This window comes from Engystomops pustulosus, chromosome 5 (genome assembly GCF_040894005.1).
Source record: "Engystomops pustulosus chromosome 5, aEngPut4.maternal, whole genome shotgun sequence".
In the NCBI taxonomy this organism is placed as follows: Eukaryota; Metazoa; Chordata; class Amphibia; order Anura; family Leptodactylidae; genus Engystomops; species Engystomops pustulosus.
In genome coordinates, this window is record NC_092415.1 from 176,287,191 (window position 1) to 176,308,568 (window position 21,378).

The 21,378-nt window shown below is 45.1% G+C and overlaps 1 protein-coding gene across 1 annotated transcript; it reads left to right on the forward strand.

Moving 5' to 3' along the window:
- The first annotated feature begins 15,485 nt into the window (after positions 1-15,485).
- LOC140134149 (sperm acrosome membrane-associated protein 6-like) lies at positions 15,486-19,588 on the forward strand. Its single transcript, XM_072154785.1, has 10 exons — positions 15,486-15,696; positions 16,384-16,458; positions 16,551-16,628; positions 16,721-16,753; positions 16,865-16,942; positions 17,042-17,145; positions 17,232-17,391; positions 17,778-18,028; positions 19,062-19,137; positions 19,407-19,588. The coding sequence occupies exons 1-10, from the start codon at positions 15,486-15,488 to the stop codon at positions 19,586-19,588; spliced, it is 1,248 nt and encodes a 415-aa protein (XP_072010886.1).
- Positions 19,589-21,378: the final 1,790 nt, after the last annotated feature.

A 21,378-nucleotide genomic window follows, 5' to 3' on the forward strand; every position in this document is an offset into this window, starting at 1 on the left:
CATAAGATAGCGGTCAGTTTTACATATTGGACAGTCCGGCACAGCCACACTACAATCTGAAAAGCCTATAAAAGGTTAGTGCAAACTACTGGCATAAATTGACAGAGTGCAAACATTTTGGTAAACTCTCATTGGCTTAGGAGCCCAATGGGTACACATCTTAAAACATAACGTTGCAAACGTTCCAGGAGAGGCTACTCAGGGTAGCAGGATATGAAAATGTCTCTTTACCTAAAAAGGGAAAGGCATAATAGTGCAAGCAAAATGTCCGTACCTAACAAGGAAGGCATTAGTGCAATATAATAAGTCAATAGCCACTTTTCCTTGGAGTTAGCAAAAGTCTCTCAGAAGGTCTTTAACCCCTTAAGGACGCAGTTTTTCGGCTCATTTCTCGCTCTCCAACTTCAAAAATCCATAACTTTTTCATTTTTACGTGTACAGACCTGTGTGAAGGCTTATTTTGTGCGTAACAAATTTTACTTTCCCCTGATCTTATTTATTTTAACATGCCGTGTACTGCGAAGCTGAAAAAACATACCAAATGTGGAAAAATTGAAAAAAAACTGCACATGCGTCACGTTATTGTGGGCTCAGTTTTTACGACTTTCACTCTTCACTCCAAATAACATGCCTACTTTATTCTTTGGTTCGGTGCGATCGCGGTGATACCAAATTTATATAGGTTTTATTGTGTTTTAATAAATTTTCAAAAATTAAACGAATGTGTACAAAAAAGAAAAAAAAGTTTTTGCCATCTTCTGACGCTAATAACTTTTTCATACTTTGGCGCACGGAGATGTGTGAGGAGTCATTTTTTGCGAAATGAGGCGATGTTTTCATTGCTACCATTTTGAGGTCTGTGCGACATTTTGATCATTTTTTATTTCATTTTTATGTTATGTAAAAAGGTGTACAAGTCGCATTTCGGACATTTGGGCGACATTTCCCGCCTTGGAGGTCACCGCCGCCCGTAACCGGTTTTAAATTTGATAGATCGGGCATTTTGGGACGCGGCGATACCTAATATGTTTGTGATTTTTACTGTTTATTATGTTTTATATCCATTCTAGGGAAAGGGGGGTGATTTGAACTTTTAATATTTTATTAATTTTTTTTATTTTTTAAACTTTTTTTTTTTTCTTTTTTTTTTCACTATTTTTAGACCATCTAGGGTACATTAACCCTAGATGGTCGGATCGCTCCTACCATATACTACAATACTACAGTATTGCAATATATGGCATTTTTGCAGGTCATACATTACAATGAGCCACTGGCTCATTGTAACGAACCTGCATAAGCCATGTAGCCTCGTGTCAAAAGAAGACCCAAGGCTACAATGGTAACCGATCGCCACCCCCCGATGACGTTCGGGGGCGCGGCGATCGGAAAAAGATGGCGGTAAGGAGTAAACTCTCTGGGCATCTTGACGCACAAACCGGGCATAGAACGCTGGCATCTCCACATCTTCCCACTGAGTATCCGTGGAGGGTCCCTCCCACTGGTCAGGGAGACGGGACAGAGCGTCGGAGTTCTCATTGGTCTTACCAGCCCGATACTTGATGGTAAAGTTGAAGTTGGCAAGTCTGGAGGCCCACCGTTGTTCCAGTGCTACAAGACGAGCGGTGTTCAGATGCGCCAAGGGATTATTGTCTGTGAAGACAGTGAAGAAGGATGCAGCCAGGTAGTCCTTGAACTTTTCGGTCACAGCCCAGACTAACGCCAGAAACTCCAACTTGAAGGAACTGTAGTTCTGGTCGTTTTGCTCCGGTTCTCGGAGGGAACGGCTGGCGTAGGCTATGACCCTTTCAGTTCCGTTTTGGAGCTGGGATAGTACAGCCCCTAGGCCTTGCTTGCTGGCATCGGTGTATAGGGTGAAAGGCAGATTGAAGTCTGGATATCCCAACACCAGAGGCTCAGTCAACCGTTGCTTGAGCATCTGGAAGGCAGCTTCTCGTTCGGCTGTCCACTCAATGGATACTCGGGAAAGTTGGCTCTCTTTTGGCAGGCCCCTTAGGAGTTCTTGCAGGGGAGCCGCCAGCTGGGCAAACACCTGTAATAACTGGCAAATCCCAGGAAGCTTATGATGTCCCGTATGGTTGATGGGGTAGGCCAGTCGTGGACAGCTGCAATCTTCTCTGGATCTGGCTCAATTCCATGAGCGCTCACCACATGTCCCAGGTACTTGACGCTAGGTTGTAGCAGGTGGCACTTGGATGGCTTGACCTTCAACCCATGTTGGGTCAGGATTTGGAAGACTTCAGCCAGATGATGGAGGTGGTCTTCATAAGTCTTGGAGTAGATGATGATGTCGTCCAAATATAGCAGGACGTCTCGAAGTTGCGATGACCCAAACATCTCTCCATCAGCCGTTGAAATGTGCCTGGGGCGTTGCATAGCCCAAACGGCATGTTGTTGAACTCGAACAGGCCCATTGGGGTGGTGAAAGCCCGCAGTACCTGAGTGGCTGGCGGTTGCGGCCTAGGCACGCTAGTGTCACGGTGCTTGGTATGGGGAACCGGAGGGCTGTCCTACAGCCTGGCAGGTCTCCAGCAGGGTGGTGTTAGCAAGAAATGATGAGGGAGAGGCTGTTATAGCGGTTCTCCCTGGGGCAACCATTTGGGGTCTGGAGTATGAATCCCAATGTAGTGGATAGGGTGCCCGTGATGGTGACAGCCGTAATGGCAGGGACCAGACGGAGGCAGACGTTGAACAAAAATAACTTACAGTTCTTTATTGGAACCGACAGGAACCGTAGAAACGTGCCTTAACAGAATGGTAGGATGCTGTAAATGCAGTTGGAGGGAGCCAAAGGATGTAGATCATCAGCCTGGATGCAATGGCAGGCTGGAAGTTAGCTGTGTCCTAGTAGGAGACTTCAGCTTGTCCTGGGTTGCTTCAGGTATCACCCTTGAAGGTGGGATGGTACCCCTTTCCTCTCACTAACTAGCTCTTAGTTCCACTCATCAGGCAGGGAGCTGGGCTCACCTGCTTTGGTCTGGTGTGCTGGCTGCACAGACTCCTCTGAGTCTCTAATCTGATCTGTCCAGACTCCTGGGTCTGACTGACTTAACTCTCTTCTGAGAGAGAACTCTCTTCTGGAAGTTTCCTGAATAGGGGTTTTGTTACTCCCACTGGTCAGGTGGTGGCTACTCCTCCAATTACATCTCAGCTCACAGAAACAGAGTATAACACATGTGATTGGTTGTTGGAATTACATCACAGGAAACAATTAACTCCTGCTTTACCAGGCAGATTCTACCACTGCAGTGCTCATCTGTGTTATCTAGTGTTATGTAGTGACATGCTGTGAGGCTGATCAGACCCTACACCGGCTGCAAGCTACATGGTGGGACATATTCGCAACCACTCCTCTGCCTTGCATCGGCGAGGGTGTTGCACATGGCTGATATATTAGGAATTACAGCAGGCATGGCTGATACATCAGATATTACAGCAGATACGGCTGATACATCACATATTACAGCAGCCATGGCTGATACATCAGATATTACAGCAGACACGGCTGATATATCACATATTACAGCAGACACGGCTGATACATCCCATATTACAGCAGACACGATTGATACATCACATATTACAGTAGACATGGCTGATACATCACATATTACAGCAGACATGGCTGATACATCAGATATTACAGCAGACAGGGCTGATATAACAGATATTACAGCAGACATGGCTGATACATCACATATTACAGCAGACATGGCTGATATATCAGATATTACAGCAGACATGGCTGATACATCAGATATTACAGCAGACACGGCTGATACATCACATATTACAGCAGACACGGCTGATACATCACATATTACAGCAGACACGATTGATACATCACATATTACAGCAGACATGGCTGATACATCACATATTACAGCAGACATGGCTGATATAACAGATATTACAGCAGACATGGCTGATACATCACATATTACAGCAGACATGGCTGATATATCAGATATTACAGCAGACATGTCTGATACATCACATATTACAGCAGACATGGCTGATATATTAGATATTACAGCAGACATGTGCAACATCCCCCACCGGGGCCTAGCCTTTTCTCGGGGCCTGGAGTCAGCCGGGGCCCGCAGTCCCTGAGTGGCTGGCAGTTGCGGCCTAGGCACGCCAGTGTCCTGGTGCTTGGTATGGGGGAACCGGAGGGCTGTCCTACAGCCTGGCAGGTCTCCAGCAGGGTGGTGTTGGCAAGAAATGATGAGGGAGAGGCTGCTATAGCGAATCTCCCTGGGGCAACCCTTTGGTGTCTAGAGTATTAGTCTCTGTGTAATGGACAGGGTGCCTGTGATGATGGCAGCTGTAGTAGCAGGGACCAGACGGATGATTGGATGATACATCTTACATCATACAAAACACTTAACTCCTGCCTTGCCAGGCAGGATCTACCACTGCAATGTCCCCTGTGTCTTACAAGAACTATGTAGTGTGATGTAGTGACATGCTGTGGGACATATTCGCACACTTGCATCGGCGAGGGTGTTGCATACCCCCGGGGCAATTGAAAGAGCCGCCCTCGGCTCAACTACAGATGGTTGGGGTGCAGAGGTAGATAGGGGCACTTCTGGGAAGTGCAGGCTATAGGATATGTAGGGACAAACTGCCCATGGTCCTGGAGACAGGCACCTGGGTTGGTGTCGGACTAAGACAAAGACATGTAAATGTGAAGTATGACAGTTGGTCGCTAACGCCATTAAACCGAACTGTACAGTAGGAAAGGTGTGGTGTCATATACTGTAATCCACTCCTTGCACCAAGGCCTGTATATTTGTTATGTAAACACTTCTTCCCTGGCGACAAATATATAGTGTGTGTATATGCATTACATTGGCATATGTGACACAATAAGACATTATACAAATGTATAAGTACCTGCCGACTGACATTCTTACCCTTGTATGAGTGGCATCCAGGTGCTATCTCTGTAACACCCCCGGTCCCCTAAGGACCCGCAGTTTACGGACTACCCCCCGGTGCAAACCTCGGTTTGAGGGATAAGGTAGCGGTCAGGGTTTTATATAGAGACGGTCCGACCCAGTCACGCTACAATCTGAAAAGCCTATCAAAGGTTAGTGCAAACTACTGACATAATTGACAGTGTGCAAACATTTTGTAAACTCACATTGGCTTAGGAGCCCAATGGGTACACATCTTAAACGTTACAAATGTTACATAGTAGGCTACTCAGGGTAGCAGGATAAAATGTCTCTTTACCTGAAAAGGAAAAGGCATAAAAGTGCAGGCATAATGTCCATACCTAAAAGGAAGGCATTAAGTGCAAAACAATAGCAATGCAATAGCAACCCGGGTAGTATCTGGCAAAAAGTCTCACAGAAGGTCTCTAATGACAAAGTCCATCTTCTGGGTACAGCCCTTGATGTGGGGAAAAGTGCCACAAAATATGCAAAGGGTCTCCTCTTTGCGTAGAGGGACAGAGTCCTTTGAAGGAATCTCTGCTGTGGCAGAGGAAGGGTGCTATCATAGCACATGACAGTAGAAAATCTCTTGACTGAGATAAATAAGGATGAGAGTCTCAGGACAGTTTCTGGCTCTATAGGGTAGAGCAGAAATAAATATACATATGTACACAGTACCTGAAGAAGGCTTTCAGCCCATCAGGGGTTACTCAGTGTCGCTGGGTTCAGCAGAGACAGGATCCCGCTCCAGCAGGGAATCCTGTGCATCCTCAGCGGGAGTAGGTTCCGGCTGGGGACACCCGGTGGCAGTAGCAGGTACTGCAGGTTCAGCAGCATCCTCCGGACATGCAGGGGGAGGAGCGCTGTTGACCGGGATGTCGGCTGCTCCAGCCGGGGGCTCAACTGAGCCAGGGACCACGGAGGGGTCCAGCAATAAATAGATGGGAACCTGCGGCAGCCCCGCAGCTCCTTCCAGCTCCGGTTCTTCTGGGGCCGGGTCGTCACCCCATTGGTAACCGGCAAGTGGAGACGTGGGCCTCGTCGGAACCTCCGGACAAGGTTCACCAGCCGAGATGTCTTCTCCCACGGAAGAGCCGCGGGATCTGGCAACACTCCCGGCAGGAGAGACGGTGGGGGTGGCGTCCTGGATCATGCCCGGCCCATGAATAGCAATGGGGCCCGTACTCACGATCACCGTGGATGGAGCGTTCACGTGGGTCACCGCCCGGGGACTCGCCGCCGAGGAAGAAGAGGTGTTCGGGGACTCCGGCCACTCGTCCTCATACAGCTCATCGCACGATGGGTAGCGGTCCTCATCGGAGTCTGGGATCCGGATCACGCCAGCCGCCCACGGCCCTCGAGGTCCTTCCTGCAGGGAAAACTCAATGCACTCCCCTTGTTTCAGATTATGAAACAAGGGGAGCCAGTCTCTCTGGCAAGTCAGGCGTCTTGACGGACCGGCGGGGAATAAATACCTCCCGTCCGGTGTAGTCCTGGGTGGCGAAGCCATAGCCACGCTGCCGGTCGAAGTACCGGACCATGCCGGTGGTGCGGTTCTGTTCCACCCAGGCTCCAGCTGTAGACCGGCCGGCCATGTAGCGCTGGGCCTCCTTTTCTCGGCGCCGCTGTTCCGAGACAGCGTCCCGGAGTCACCGGCGGAGGGCCTCACCTTGGCCTCGAGGCTGCGGAGGTGCCGGTGCTGAGGTTCGTCGCTCCGGTGTAGGCTCGGATCTCGCAGGTTGTCGGACAGGTGCCGGAACTGGAGCAGGAGCAGCCGGGGGGTCAGGAACCATCACAGCGGGGCTAGCAGGCTGAACGGCAGGAACAGTAGGCCTCGGAGCAGGTGGCACGGCAGCAGTAGGCCCAGACGCGGGCTCGACAGGGGTCGGGGCCTCCCCACGTGGCGCCTCCACGTGGGCCCGCGGTACCAGCATGGTAGCCGGGAGAGGCACTAGGAACCGCCCGGGTGGTACTTGGTACTCCGTCACTGTCTGGAAATACCTCCTGGTGATGAAGGCTCGGGTCAGTCCTCGATGCAGCCGGTGCCCAGCGAAGGGCCTTCGGACCGGCTGAGCAGAGACCACAACCATGGTCTCCAGAACCTCCAAGAACTCCGGTTGCTCCACAGAAGGGAATGGCGGAGGACCCCACATGGTGCTGACCTCACAGTCCCAGATCCACACAAGTTCTGAGTTTCGTTGAGGCGGGGCAGGAAGTCCGCTTCGTGCCAGAGGGGGGAGTCCAAGTCCTTCCCGCCAAGAGCTGTGGCGGGGTCTAATTTTTCCTGCGCCAATTGGAGGCGGGGTTCGCGCCCTTCGCACGTGGGTGGAGCATGGTGTGTCATCTGGGTTTACCGCCAGTTAAGGTTTTGGCGGGCTGGAATTACTTGCTGCGCCACAGTTTCGTGAGGTAAAATGCTTCAGATGCGGCAGCGCCGGATGTAGCAGAGCTGACACAGTTCTTGCAGGGATTAACCTCCTGAGTGCTGGAGCGGTGCTCGACAGCACGCGGCAGCATTAACATAGTTCAATCCAGAAACACACAATCACTTGGGCCTAAACCCGGATGGCATCAGGGTTAGGCAGCACAGTCTTTTTCAATAAAGGATAGTCTTTAATGCCGGAATAAGGCACAGAAGTATCAATCCTGTTCGTGACGCCCCTTGCAACATTCCCCACCGGGGCCTAGCTTTTTCTCGGGGCCTGGAGTCAGCCGGGGCCCGCAGTACCTGAGTGGCTGGCGGTTGCGGCCTAGGCACGCTAGTGTCACGGTGCTTGGTATGGGGGAACCGGAGGGCTGTCCTACAGCCTGGCAGGTCTCCAGCAGGGTGGTGTTGGCAAGAAATGATGAGGGAGAGGCTGCTATAGCGAATCTCCCTGGGGCAACCCTTTGGTGTCTAGAGTATTAGTCTCTGTGTAATGGACAGGGTGCCTGTGATGATGGCAGCTGTAGTAGCAGGGACCAGACGGAGGCAGAGGTTGAAAAAAACAACTTACAGTTCTTTATTGGAACCGACAGGAACCGCAGCAACGTGCCTTGAACAGAATGGTGGAGTACTGAGATGCAGTTGGAGGGAGCCACAGGAGGTAGATCGCCAGCCTGGATGCAGAGGGCAGGCTGGGAGGTAGCTGTGTCCTAATAGGAAGCTTCAGCTTGTCCTGGAGTGCTTCAGGTAACACCCTTGAAGGTAGGATGATACCCCTTTCCTCACTAACTCTTATCTATTAGATCCACTCTTCAGAGGCAGGGGCTAGGCTCTTCCTGCTCTGGTATGGTATGCTGGCTGGATAGAGTCTGGACTGGGATAACCCAGTCTGCTTCTTCTGATCTGAGCTAGGCTAAAACTAGTCTCTTCTAGCGTCCTGCAGACCCTCAGGCCTGACTGGAACTGAGCTCTTCTCTCTCCTGAGAGAGACTGCTCTTTAGAACATTCCTGGCCAGGGGTTTTTTAACTCCCCTGGTCAGGTGGTGGCTGCTCCTCCAATTACATCTCAGCTTACATTGGACAGAATGTAATACAGGTGATTGGATGATAGATCTTACATCATACAAAACACTTAACTCCTGCCTTGCCAGGCAGGATCTACCACTGCAATGTCCCCTGTGTCTTACAAGGACTATGTAGTGTGATGTAGTGACATGCTGTGGGACATATTCGCAAGCACTCCTTCGCCTTGCATCGGCGAGGGTGTTGCACATGGCTGATATATCATATATTACAGCAGACACGGCTAATACATCACATATTACAGCAGACATGTCTGATACATCACGTATTACAGCATACATGGCTGATACATCAGATATTACAGCAGAAATGGTTGATACATCACATATTACAGCAGACATGGCTGATATATCAGATATTACAGCAGACATGTCTGATACATCACATAGTACAGCAGACATAGCTGATATATCAGATATTACAGCAGACATGGCTGATATATCATATATTACAGCAGACACGGCTGATACATCACATATTACAGCAGACATGTCTGATACATCACATATTACAGCAGACATGGCTGATATATCAGATATTACAGCAGACATGGCTGATATATCATATATTACAGCAGACATGACTGATACATCACATTTTACAGCAGACATGGCTGATATATCACATTTTACAGCAGACATGGCTGATACATCACATATTACAGCATACATGGCTGATACATCAGATATTACAGCAGAAATGGCTGATACATCACATATTACAGCAGACATCGCTGATACATCAGATATTACAGCAGACATGGCTGATACATCACATATTGCAGCAAACGTGGCTGATACATCACATATTACTGCAGACATAGCTGATACATCACATATTACAGCAGACATGGCTGATATATCAGATATTACAGCAGGCATGGCTGATATATCAGAGAGTATAGCAGACATGGCTGATACAACACATTGCTGCAGCATCATGAGTCCTGGCAAGCTGGAGCTGTGTGATCGGAGAGAGGCTAAGGATAGATGTCACCATAGCTGTTCTCTCTATAAGGAGGTATTGTTTTCCATTTAACACCTTGGAGAACATATTTGCATTCTTCCCAGAATTCCCTAGTGGAGCATCTATGGCTTTAAGTCTCCACATGCCTTTAAGGTGGCCTTAATTGGCAATGTCTGCTTAAGGAGAACACCTACTGTCTGACCCTCTCTATAAGGTCAATTGTATCACACACTGGTGAGAGAGGAGCAGGTTGGGAAGGAGACAGAGAGTATAGATCACATGAAACATGGAGCTAACCTTTCCTATAACAACCAAAAAAATGTAAATTACAAAATTGCATCAGATTTTGTTTTGGGTTAACAAACTTCATTAAAGTTGTTTTACATACATTAAGGGGTGTAGTTTTTATAATGGGGCAATTTATGGGGTATTACTTTTATTTAGGCCTCTTAAAGTGACTTGAAATCTAAGCAGGTCCTGCAAAAGCGTGATTTTGTGTTTTTTATGAAAATTTGAGAAATCGGACCTAAAGTTCAAAGCCCCATAACATCTTACAAAAAAGAGAGAATGCATAAAAAACATGGATACATAAAGCAGACATTCGATTAATGTTAGTTATCAAGTTTTTTTTTGCCTTTATGACTACGTATGGAAAAAGTAGAACAATTTCAATTTAAAAAATCAAGACTTTTTCCAAATTTTCACAAAATATGTTTATTTCATAAATAAACGCAAAACATACCACCAAAATTTTTCTAACTAACATGAGATACAAAGGGTCACGAGATAACAATTTCAAAATCACTTGGATATGTTAAAGCGTTCCGAAGTTATAACCACTTATAGTGACACAGGTAAGATTTTAAAAAATGGAGAGTGTTAGGAAGGTGAAAAGTGGCTTCGGCTTTAAGGGGTTAAAAGGAGCAGCTAACATCATTTCAGTGATTGCTCCATTAACACAGGTGTGGGTGTTGATGAGGACAGGGCTGGAGATCAATCTGTCATGATTAAGTAAGAATTACACCTCTGGACACTTTAAAAGGAGGCTGGGGCTTGGCATCATTGTTTCTCTTCTGTTAACCATGGTTATCTCTAAAGAAACATGTGATGTCATCATTGCACTGCACAAAACTGGCCTAACAGGGAAGAGTATCGCAGCTAGAAAGATTGCACCTCAGTAAACAATCTATCACATAATCAAGGAATTCAAGGATAGAGGTTCTATTGTTGACAAAAAGGCTCCAGGGAACCCAAGAAGGAACAGCAAGTGCTAGGACCGTCTCTTAAAAGTGTTTCAGCTACGGGATCGGGCTACCAGCAGTGCAGAGCTTGCTCAGGAATGGCAGCAGGCAGGTGTGAGTGCATCTGCATGCACTGTGAGGCGGAGGCTCTTGGAGAAAGGCCTGGTGTCAAGGAGGGCAGCAAAGAAGCCACTTCTCTCCAGAAAAAACATCAGGGACAGACTGACATTCTGCCAAAGGTACAGGGAGTGGACAGCTGAGGACTGGGGTAAAGTCATTTTCTCTGATGAATCCCCTTTCCGATTCTTTGGAACATCTGGAAAACAGCTTGTTCGGAGAAGACAAGGTGAGCGATACCACCAGTCTTGTCTCATGGCAACTGTAAAGCATCCTGCAACCATTCATGTGTGGGGCGGCTTCTCAGCCAAGGGAATCGTCTCTCTCACAGTCTTGCCTAAAAACACATCCAAGAATAAAGAATGGTACCAGAATGTCCAGAGCAACTTCTCCCAACTGTCCAAGAACAGTTTAGTGATCAACAATGCCTTTTCCAGCATGATGGAGCACCTTGCCATAAAGCAAAGGTGATAACTAAATTGCTCAGGGAACACAACATAGAGATTTTGGACCCATGGCCTGGAAATACCCCAGATCTTAATCCCATTGAGAACTTGTGGTCAATCATCAAGAGACGGGTGGACAAACAAAAACTAACAAATTGTGACAAAATGCAAGCATTGATTGTGCAAGAATATTGACTTGCTGCATTACCTTATTCTAACTGTCAATAAAAGCTTTTGTTACTCATAAAATGATTGCACTTGTATTTCTGTATGTGATAAAAACATCTGACAAACACACCTAAAAACCAGAGTGCAACAGATCATGTGAAAATATAATATTTGTGTCATTCTCAAAACTTATGGCCATGACTGTAGATTATGCCCCATAACCTGTCATAACATGATACTTCTACCCAAAAAATGGACTGACGATTTTAAGCTGTATTTCCAAAAGAGTTTCCAGACAATGGAATCCCTGTAAATAATGATGGCAGAGCCGGCAATATTCTTAATATAAACTAGAGATTGTATGAAAACTTATTTTTAGCATGTCAATAAATGAACAATGTAACTTGCTAGTGTGATAGTGCTGACTGTGATCTTGTACTTCATTTGCATTCTGAACAGCCCTGCACTAGACTGAACACTGCCTTACTTCACTCCTGTCTGTCTTAATTGATTTCAACTACATCTGTCTGTATCCTGTTGACCTTTTTTGGGCTGCTGAGGGTTTTTTTTTTTTTTTTGTAGTTAATTTTTTTATTTGAAATTATTGCATACAAAAAGACAAAAGCGAACAGGGGTAAAGGCTTTCCAGTTTTACAATATCTATATAGTCGCATTATTATATAAAACAGCCTTCTTTTCCCGATCAGCTTTATACAACTTATACAAATCAATCCCCTCACCCCTCCCCCCCCCCACCCCTGCAAGCCATATATGTGTGGAGTAATTGTTTGTACTAAAAAATAAAAATATATAAAAAATGTATATATATATATATCCTTATATATTCTCGATAAGTTCTTTTTCCTATATTTCATAACATATATATTTGATATTTTAGCGTGAGTTGTTGTAGTGAATAAACTTATATTAACTTCTGCCTGTACGGCGTGTTTTAATTGTGTATATCTAAAATAATCATATCATAAAAATAATCACCGCTGTTGACGTCACAGAGTGCTCCGGGCGGGCCGTGCACACGGAGCTGTCGCTGCCGTGAGCCGGCATGAAGACAGAAGAAGCGCGGCCATGGAGCTGCCGCCGACCTGCGGCATGAAGATGAAGAGGAGCCGTCCGGGCCGTCGAAATGGTGAGTAGTAAGTTTATTATTTTTTTACCGGTAACAGAGGGCTGGCAGGCTATATAGCTAAAGGGGCTGGCAGGCTATATAGCTAAAGGAGCTGGCAGGCTATATAGCTAAAGGGGCTGGCAGGCTATATAGCTAAAGGGGCAGGCAGGCTATATAGCTAAAGGGGCTGGCAGGCTATGTAGTAAAAAGGGGCTGGCAGGCTATGTAGTAAAAAGGGGCTGGCAGGCTATATAGCTAAATGGGCTGGCAGGCTATATAGCTAAAGGGGCTGGCAGGCTATATACCTAAAGGGGCTGGCAGGCTAAATACCTAAAGGGGCTGGCAGGCAATATACATAAAGGGGCTGGCAGGATATATACCTAAAGGTGCTGGCAGGCTATATACCTAAAGGGGCTGGCAGGCTATATACATAAAGGGGTTGGCAGGCTATATACATAAAGGGGCTGGCAGGCTATATACATAAAGGGGTCTGTGACCAATGCATTTCCCACCCTCGGCTTATACTTGAGTCAATAGGGTTCTCCAGTTTTTGGTGGTAAAACAGGGTACCTCGGCTTATACTCAGGTCGGCTTATACTCGAGTATATATGGTACCTATACTCTAGGACAACACAGGTACCCCTTTATATCTATCTGGGACTAATCACCCAAAAGAGAATATTAGGGTAGGCACGCATTTATCACATTACACTATTGGGTTTATCTTTATTTGTATGTGTATCTTTCTTGTCTTCAGCACCATTTGGTCCATACTTATCCATCTATTTGTCTATGACTATATTTATTTATGTATGTCCATTTATGGACTATATATACTGCATATAGTTACAGCTACGGTCATACCAAATTTAGATTTCTGTGTATTTATTTATTTATTTATTTATATATCTTTTATAGATTTTATCTACTCCTACTTTTATGTACTTTTTGTAATATGTCATTTACGGTTATTATCCTTCATAATCTGATGAAGAAGGCGTTCCGCTTCCGAAACGCGTTGTCCACTGTGATTTTGAATTAAAACATTGAATACTGAGCAGCGCGGTTCCAGACGGGTTTTTTCTTCTCCCAATGTTCTGCCATCACCCATTACCGCAATCAGTACTGGATGTCAGGTTTACTGCAGCAGCTCCATTGTCTAGATGTGATATATTTATCACTTATTTTACCTATGTTATGTATTTACTGCTAACACAGACAATCTCTGTTTCATTACACTGATAATTCTGCTTATCTTGGACAAATTGGCATTTAGCTTGCGCTGTGTTTCACTTGTTTTCTTTATACATCACATCAGGGTATATAAGACAGTGCTGGATGAATGACTAATGAGTCAAATTGGGAATTGTTTGGGCTGCAGAGAAGACCACATCTTATATATATTATAGGGTTAAAGTGCTTAAATTGTGCGGGGGGATTTGGTGTTAGAATATTTCCAGGGAGATTCAAAAATAGGTTAGTGTAGCTTTATAACATGTGAAGGCTGATGATAAACTTATTATATCTTATTGTACCGCAAATATCATAATTTGCTATGAAAGATGTATAACATATAATAATACGGTCATGTGACCAGCCAAAACCATGTACAGTCATTGTGATGTCATCAGAAGTGTCTATTGTGATGTCATCAGCATCGGGGTATATAAGAAGGTGCTGGATGACAGAGAGGTCACTCATCAGCTGGATGCGAGACTGTAAGTACTGCTCCATTTCAATGTCTGTAGCTGAGTAAGTGCCCCCTCCCACATCTATACCCAGGTTTTTCTAATATAACTAATGTCTTGTCTATCAGGAATAACTGGATCCATTATAAGAACAATATAAAGCTCGTATATCTACAGATCTAGGAAAGGGCCTCTTGTAACAACAGAGTTGACTTTAAGGCATGCTGTGACGTGTAGTTCTATGGAAGTTAGTAATAGGCCTGCACCCAGTATATCCTTAGTTTAGACTCCAACTCTCTTTATTTATATATAAGGAGCCCCATCCCACACCTATACCCCATATTCTTCAGCTGTTATTGATCCCTATTGCCCTGGACCAGTAATAAGACAATTCAGAGCCCATCTATCCATCTTTATACTGGAGCCTCTTATAGGAGATCTCTGCAACTTCATGCCAAGCTGCGACCTGCAGTTTTACATCTTTTAATAAATGAGCTACACCAACGAAATATTGTATATATCTGTCTGGTGAAAGCTCTTCTGCAAGTCCAAGGGTCTTAGAATAAATATGTGGTCTCCACTGGGCCCGAAAGAACTATTTGGGCCCAGGTAATACAGTGTAATTCCCAGGTAATAAAGTGTTTCCCACTGTATCCTAGGCAGGCGCCTACCCTTCTTGTAGATTCTTGTTCTAGGCCTGCTATATGTCTATTTGGGAATTGTTTCTTTAGGGCCCAGAGGAGATCGCATCTATAAATGACATATTATAGGATTAGGGTGCTTATGTGTGTGTGTGTGTGTGGGGGGTAGTAGAATATTTCCAGGGAGATTCAAAAATAGGTTAGTGTAGCTTTATAACATGAAGGCTGATAATAAACCTTTTATATCATATTGTACCGCACGTATCGTAATGTGCAATGTAGAACATATGATAATATGGGCATGTGACCACCCGGAACCATGAACAGTCATTGTGATGTCATCAGAAGTGTCTATTGTGATGTCATCAGCATCGGGGTATATAAGAAGGTGCTGGATGACAGAGCAGTCACTCATCAGCTGGATGCGAGACTGTAAGTACTGCTCCATTTCAATGAAGTGGTCCCAGGGGTTATACCTTTATATTTTGGCCAAACCTGTATATAGTGAGGAGATAGGATCCATTGTCATTGTCAGGTTTCACTTTTCCCTCCAAGTCATAATCTCTGGTTTTTCTGTGTTTTTAGGTTTTCTAGCTGACGGGTTTGTGTGATTGGAAATAATGGCAAACTTTAACTCCTGTTATCTGCTGCTGCAGCTCTTTCTCCTCTTGGGTGGAGTGGAAGTTGCAAGATCCTGCTTCCACTGCTTTACCACACCAGCGCAGAAAGATCAAATATGTCATCGTCCTGTCTCTCTGCACAAGATGGACCCTGAAAGATGCCTGCAAAAGCTGCATGCTGGGTTTCTGCCCCTCAACAGCATCTCGATAGGTAATTGAGATCCTCTTTTCTCATTGCTTCTTTGTCTTATATATAGAACTTGTGTGACCTCAGGATTTAGGGATTTACCATATACATACTCGAGTATAAGCCAAGGTTTTCAGTACAATTTTTGTGCTTCAACTAGCGTATATAAAAAAAAGTACAACTTAGTGCTCACCCACGGCGTCCTGTTCTCCCCGGGCTCGTCTTCTCTCTGCATCTTCCGGCTTCCAGGCAGCGTGGTCAGAGGTCCCTCTATGCGTTCTTCCCGCAATAAGACACTGTGACGTGATGTCATCAGACGGTGACATGCCATTTCATAGTGTATGCGTGCGTATAGACCTGCCTCTGCCCGTGCAGGAGGTGAGTATTAAGTCTATTATTTTATCATGAAAGGGTCTCTTCTAGATATTTATATAAAGGGGGGCAATGCTGGAAAGTTTGTTTTGGAGGAGGGTTCTCTGCTGGGCATTTCATTATAAAGGAGGGTCTGCTGGATATTTAATTTTAAAGGGGATCTCTGCTGGGCATTTTATTACAGAGTTACTTGCTGCATTTTCCACCCTATGCTTATACCTGAGTCAATATGTTTTCCCAGTTTTTTTGTGGCAGAATTAAGTAACTTGGGTCGCCTTATACTCGAGTATGTACAATGTCTACAATATCTCTCCTAACTCTCCTATCTTCTCCTTGCAGCGTTTTCTGAAATACCTTACATAAAAGGATACCTGAAAATCTTCGAGAAAGACGTAAAATCCATTGACAAATCTTGTAAGTTTTAAAATCTTAAGTATTTTTCAATGTCTTTTAAATTGTCAACAGTAAATGACTATTTCTTTCTGTTTCTATCTCCTTTCTTCTAGTATCCCCACCTGATTGGGTACATCAATTTGACATTACAATGGCAAAGTATGTGCAAGGTGTAAGAGACCGTGTCGAACGTAAGTGACTAAAGATCCTTGGATACAGACACTAAACATTTCCTTTATATTCTCCTTAAATATTTATATATATATATAATTTCTTCCATTAGGTCATCCACCGGAACAATGCAGACCTCCATGTGGTGAGTAATGTCATTGCACAGTATAAGTTAGTTGTGTGACCCCCCTCATTATGTACATTTAGGGTCCTTATGTCTTTCACATGTGTGACCTCTATGACTTTTTCCCCTTAGGCCTTCAGAAAGCTGCCCGCACCTTCACATGCAATAAATGTGCTGAGGAGGATTGTAACGTCCCCGTGGCCTGTCCCCGTAAGATCACACCTATTATCAATTTCTATCTCATATAACATTGTTAGTGTATCGTATGTTGTCTTATTAACTATTTATTTCCTGTTACTTTCCCTTCAGTTGAGACCTTGAGTGTAAGTGAGCTGGACCAGATCACCATCCCCTGTGGGGCCTCATTTCCACTTCCAGAAGATCCGAAAGTTTCCTGGAAATTTGCCAAAAATGTAAGTGTTTGAATTAATATATTTTTTTACCTTTTAGAAACCTGTTCCTTCCCCTCTCACTAATGTTATGAACATTTTCCCTTTAGATCAGGGTGGCTGACCTCAGCTACTTCAAGCATATAAAGCATGGGGACCAACTTTTTCTCCTCATAAAACCTGTGAGGATGAGCCATAGAGGGACTTACGTCTGTGAGGTAACAGATGACGATGACGACATCATCCTCCGCAAATTTCATTACCTGGATGGTAAGTCTTATAGTTTTCTAACTCTCATACACTCTCTCTTATCTGTCACTATGGCTTGGTTCACATCTCATTTTTTGTATAGGTCAGTGCATACATTGGGAATGCTCCCGACGTATATGCTGAGAGTATACATTGACTTATGGAGGCATGGTTGTTGCTTTTGACTGACCAGCATATATCACATCTGCAGAAAATCCCCCCTAGATGTCCTTACAACATATGGTACAAAACATTATGTGTACCCAGCCTTCTATGTGTGTGCTAGATCAGGAGCCCTTCCTGCCTTTGCAATGCTCTTACTGTAGAGAATTCCTCCTGAAAACCTCAATGACTGATAACATTCTCCATATCACATATTTACTTCTATTTCTCTTCTATTTTTACAGTGATACAGTCTGATGTCAGAGAAAGAGCTATAATGGACATCTATTTCCAGCGGGCTTTGGTTGAAAAATCTCCAACTCAGTTGAAGGAGGAAGAAACAACTAAACAAGGCCCCTCCACCATGGACACCATCCTGGCAACACTCCAGAACCCCATCGCCTATGCAGTCTATGCCGGGATCTTCCTGCTAGCCATCATCTTGCTGGCAAGATTCCTGTGGTATTATGCACTAAGTGTGGACTGGAGAAAACAGCACCTTCAGAGCCCTGTATAAAATGTACAGAGAGGTAAGTCCTCACATTTTGTGTACATTTGTACATCATTAGGTAAAGCTACTGCATACTGTTTATACTATAAACCAGGTAATTGGCAATACCAAACTGGTCAGTGTATGCAGTGAGCGGGTATGGTATGACATCTTCATTCATGTTTGACCTCTTTGATTTTTTTCCCTCAAGCACTCCAAAAACTTCCCAGACCTTCTCATGCAATAAATGTGAAGAATGTCCAGCATATTTTAAAGTTTCCCTGAAACTTGCCAAAAACGTAAGTATTTAATTAAGATCTGGTTTTCAAGTTTTAGAAGTCAAAACCTGTTCTTTCCCCTTTCACTAATGTTATTGATGTTTTTACTTTAGATCGACAAAGTCAGATGAAGAGCGCTGGATGAAGAGTGCTGTCTACAGCTGGGAATCTGTTCCTTCTGGAATAGATATACTGGTCTGGTTTGAATCCCACATGATATCATAAGGCTTTTCTGAAGCTCATGCTTGATATCAAGGGAGCTGCCTTACTAGGTAGCTAATAGAGGCATGATTTTCCTTATCCCTTCCTGTAAAATCTATTTGCATATTTTTCCATCATCCCCTGGTGGAGCGGCAATTGCTATAAGTCTCCATACGCCTACAAGGCGATCTTAATTTGCAGTCTCTGTAAGGAGAACACTAACTTCTCGTCCCTAGTCAAAGGCCTCTCACTCAGCCAAACCAGTTCCCTACGCTGTACTGAAGAGACCCAACAAGGTTGAAACAGTGCTATCTGTCCCTTCTGGAGTATATATACCAGTTTGGTTTTAATCCTGTATCACGTCTGAAGAACTCTGAGAACAGCAAAGGCCTATGTTAGAAAGTCCATGTCCTACTTATTCCTTCTTTCCCTGTGGCAGGGGCTTGGCTGAGACATGTGGAACCCTTCCTAGTATTACGACAGGGCTTTGCAATTTGTGAGGAATCAACATCTGGAGGAACTTAAACCAGGTTTGTGGAAGCCCAGGACTATCTGCAAACTCATCAGGGCCAAGGACATTGTGGAGTGTTTTGCAGGGCTTACCTCCAGCACCAAGGACACCATGTGGACTAACATGTTGTGTGACAGGCTAAACAACTGGCACAAGGAGTTGTCATGAATAGCCATCCAGGAGGTCTCCCCACCCGGTTGTTTATGACAGCCCAAACCTGAGCAAGACCCAGAGCTTCCCCCAGTGTCCCTTTGCAGAGGAGACATAATTGCACTTGTTCTGGGAATGCCCCTTTGCTCAGGGCCTGTTGAAAGCCCTGGAAACACAAACTCAATCTTTCTGTGCCTAGGGACACCATGACCATGACATGCTGCTCTTTATGGACTACTCCAAGGCACCCACACAGTGGAGGCCATCCAGCATGCCTGGCGTCTTATGAACTGCTTCAAAGACATCTTGTGGTATGCCAGGAGGCGCCTCACCCTGCAGAGAGAAACTTTCTCTATCCAGGACTGTCATCGGCTTCATGAGCCACCTCAGAGACTATGCCTCATTGGACAGCAGGATGGACACTGAAGAAGAGGACTGACAAGCCCACTTTCTCATTTTTGTTTCTCTTGTGGATTTTACTATTTTATTGATTGTGGACTTTTTTAGGGAGTCATTGGACTTTGCCTCTTTTTTACAGATTGAGGCATCCAGGAACTAGAGGACTCACAATCCTCTCCTTCCCCCCCCCCTACCTCCCTCTTGTGGTTGGGATGTGACAATTTACCCTATACCCCTTTCCCTTCCTCCCCCCCTCCCACCTTATTTCCGGTTACATTTTGTTGCTTTTATTGAAAATGTATGGTTTTTTTTCTTTGTTTCAGCTTGTACGCTAGAGTAGCACTTTATTCTGCCATAGTGTCAGGGTATATGCTAGGAGTGTATCTTACTTATGGTTTGCTGTGTACAAAGCCCATGCTGTATCATGGCACATGCTGTCTGTGAGTTTTACTATTTACATGTGTCATAAATGCTCTTTAACTCAAAAAACATTTAATTGTTCTTCACTTTTCAATGTGATTTCATGAAGGTTCTGATTTGGTTTGGGAAGGAGGGTGCAGCCCAAAAGATCTGGCATGAATGCTTGTCCAAAGTGATTACTAAAGTCTTAGTGTGGGGCCACAGACAACTCTTTTCAAAGGGGAGGACTCTTGTCCTGTGGAATGAGGTGCTGCCCGTACTCCAGTATGTGGCACAGGCATGGCTTACATTGGCCTCCGTCTGCAAGGCAGTTACCAGGACGGTTTTCCAATTTGTTTGGGTAGATAAGATAGAATAAGGTTAAGGGATGGGGGCAAGGCCATCCTGGACATCTCCACCTTGCTCTGGATTTCTTCTTTTGTTTGTGACTTCTTGTGTAGTACCCTGAGGAACTCTGACAGATCTACGGGAAAGTCCATGTCTCGCTTCTTCCTCCTGCCCCTCTGGAGGGGCCTCAGCCAATTTTCTTCTCCTTTTTTCATGGGTCTTTTGCACAACCATATGACCCCACTTTTAGACCAAGTGTACCCAAAATACACCATGTGGTACTTATTTATTTGTGTGGCACCAAAGTGCATCCTATAGATTGCCAGAATGTATTGCTCTAAAAGAAAAAAGTGCTCACAGGGTGTACTGTGAGAGGGCAGAGTATGTAGGGTGGGGCGTACTGTGAGAGGGCAGAGTTTGTAGGGGAGGGGGTATTACTGCGAGAGGGCAGAGTATGTAGGGCAGGGTGTACTGTGAGAGAGGGAAGAATATGTAGGGTGTAGGGCAGTGATGGGGAACCTTTTAGCGACTAAGTGCCCAAACTGCAACCCCAAACCCGCATTTACCGCGAGGTGCCAATCGAAAATTAAAGCAGTAACTTATTGTTGCCTGTTCTTCAACCTGGCCTCCTGAGGACATCAACACAGTAGAAAGTAGCGAACATTTGCATAATTTTAGCTCAATTTCAGTGTCCCTCTGTACACAGAGAATTGTGGGGCAGCAGGAAAGATAATTAGGCCCTGTTTACACATTCTCCCTCTTCCTACAATCCCAAGTAAGTCACTTTAAAATATCACAGAAAACAGCATCTTTGCATCCAAGTTACTTGGAACTGCAGGAAGATTATTTGAGTCCTGTCTGGTGTGCTGGGGCAATGGCCCGGGTGCCCACAGAAAGGGCTCGGATTGCCGCCTCTGGCACCTGTGCCATAGGTTCGCCAGCACTGGTGTAGGGTGTACTGTGAGAGAGGTGGGGCCCAGCAATAGATAGCACTTCCTGTCCTGTGTCTCTCTTCCTCCTTCTCTTACCAGAAGACCATGGAGAAACATGTCTGCCGCCTTATGGAGTAT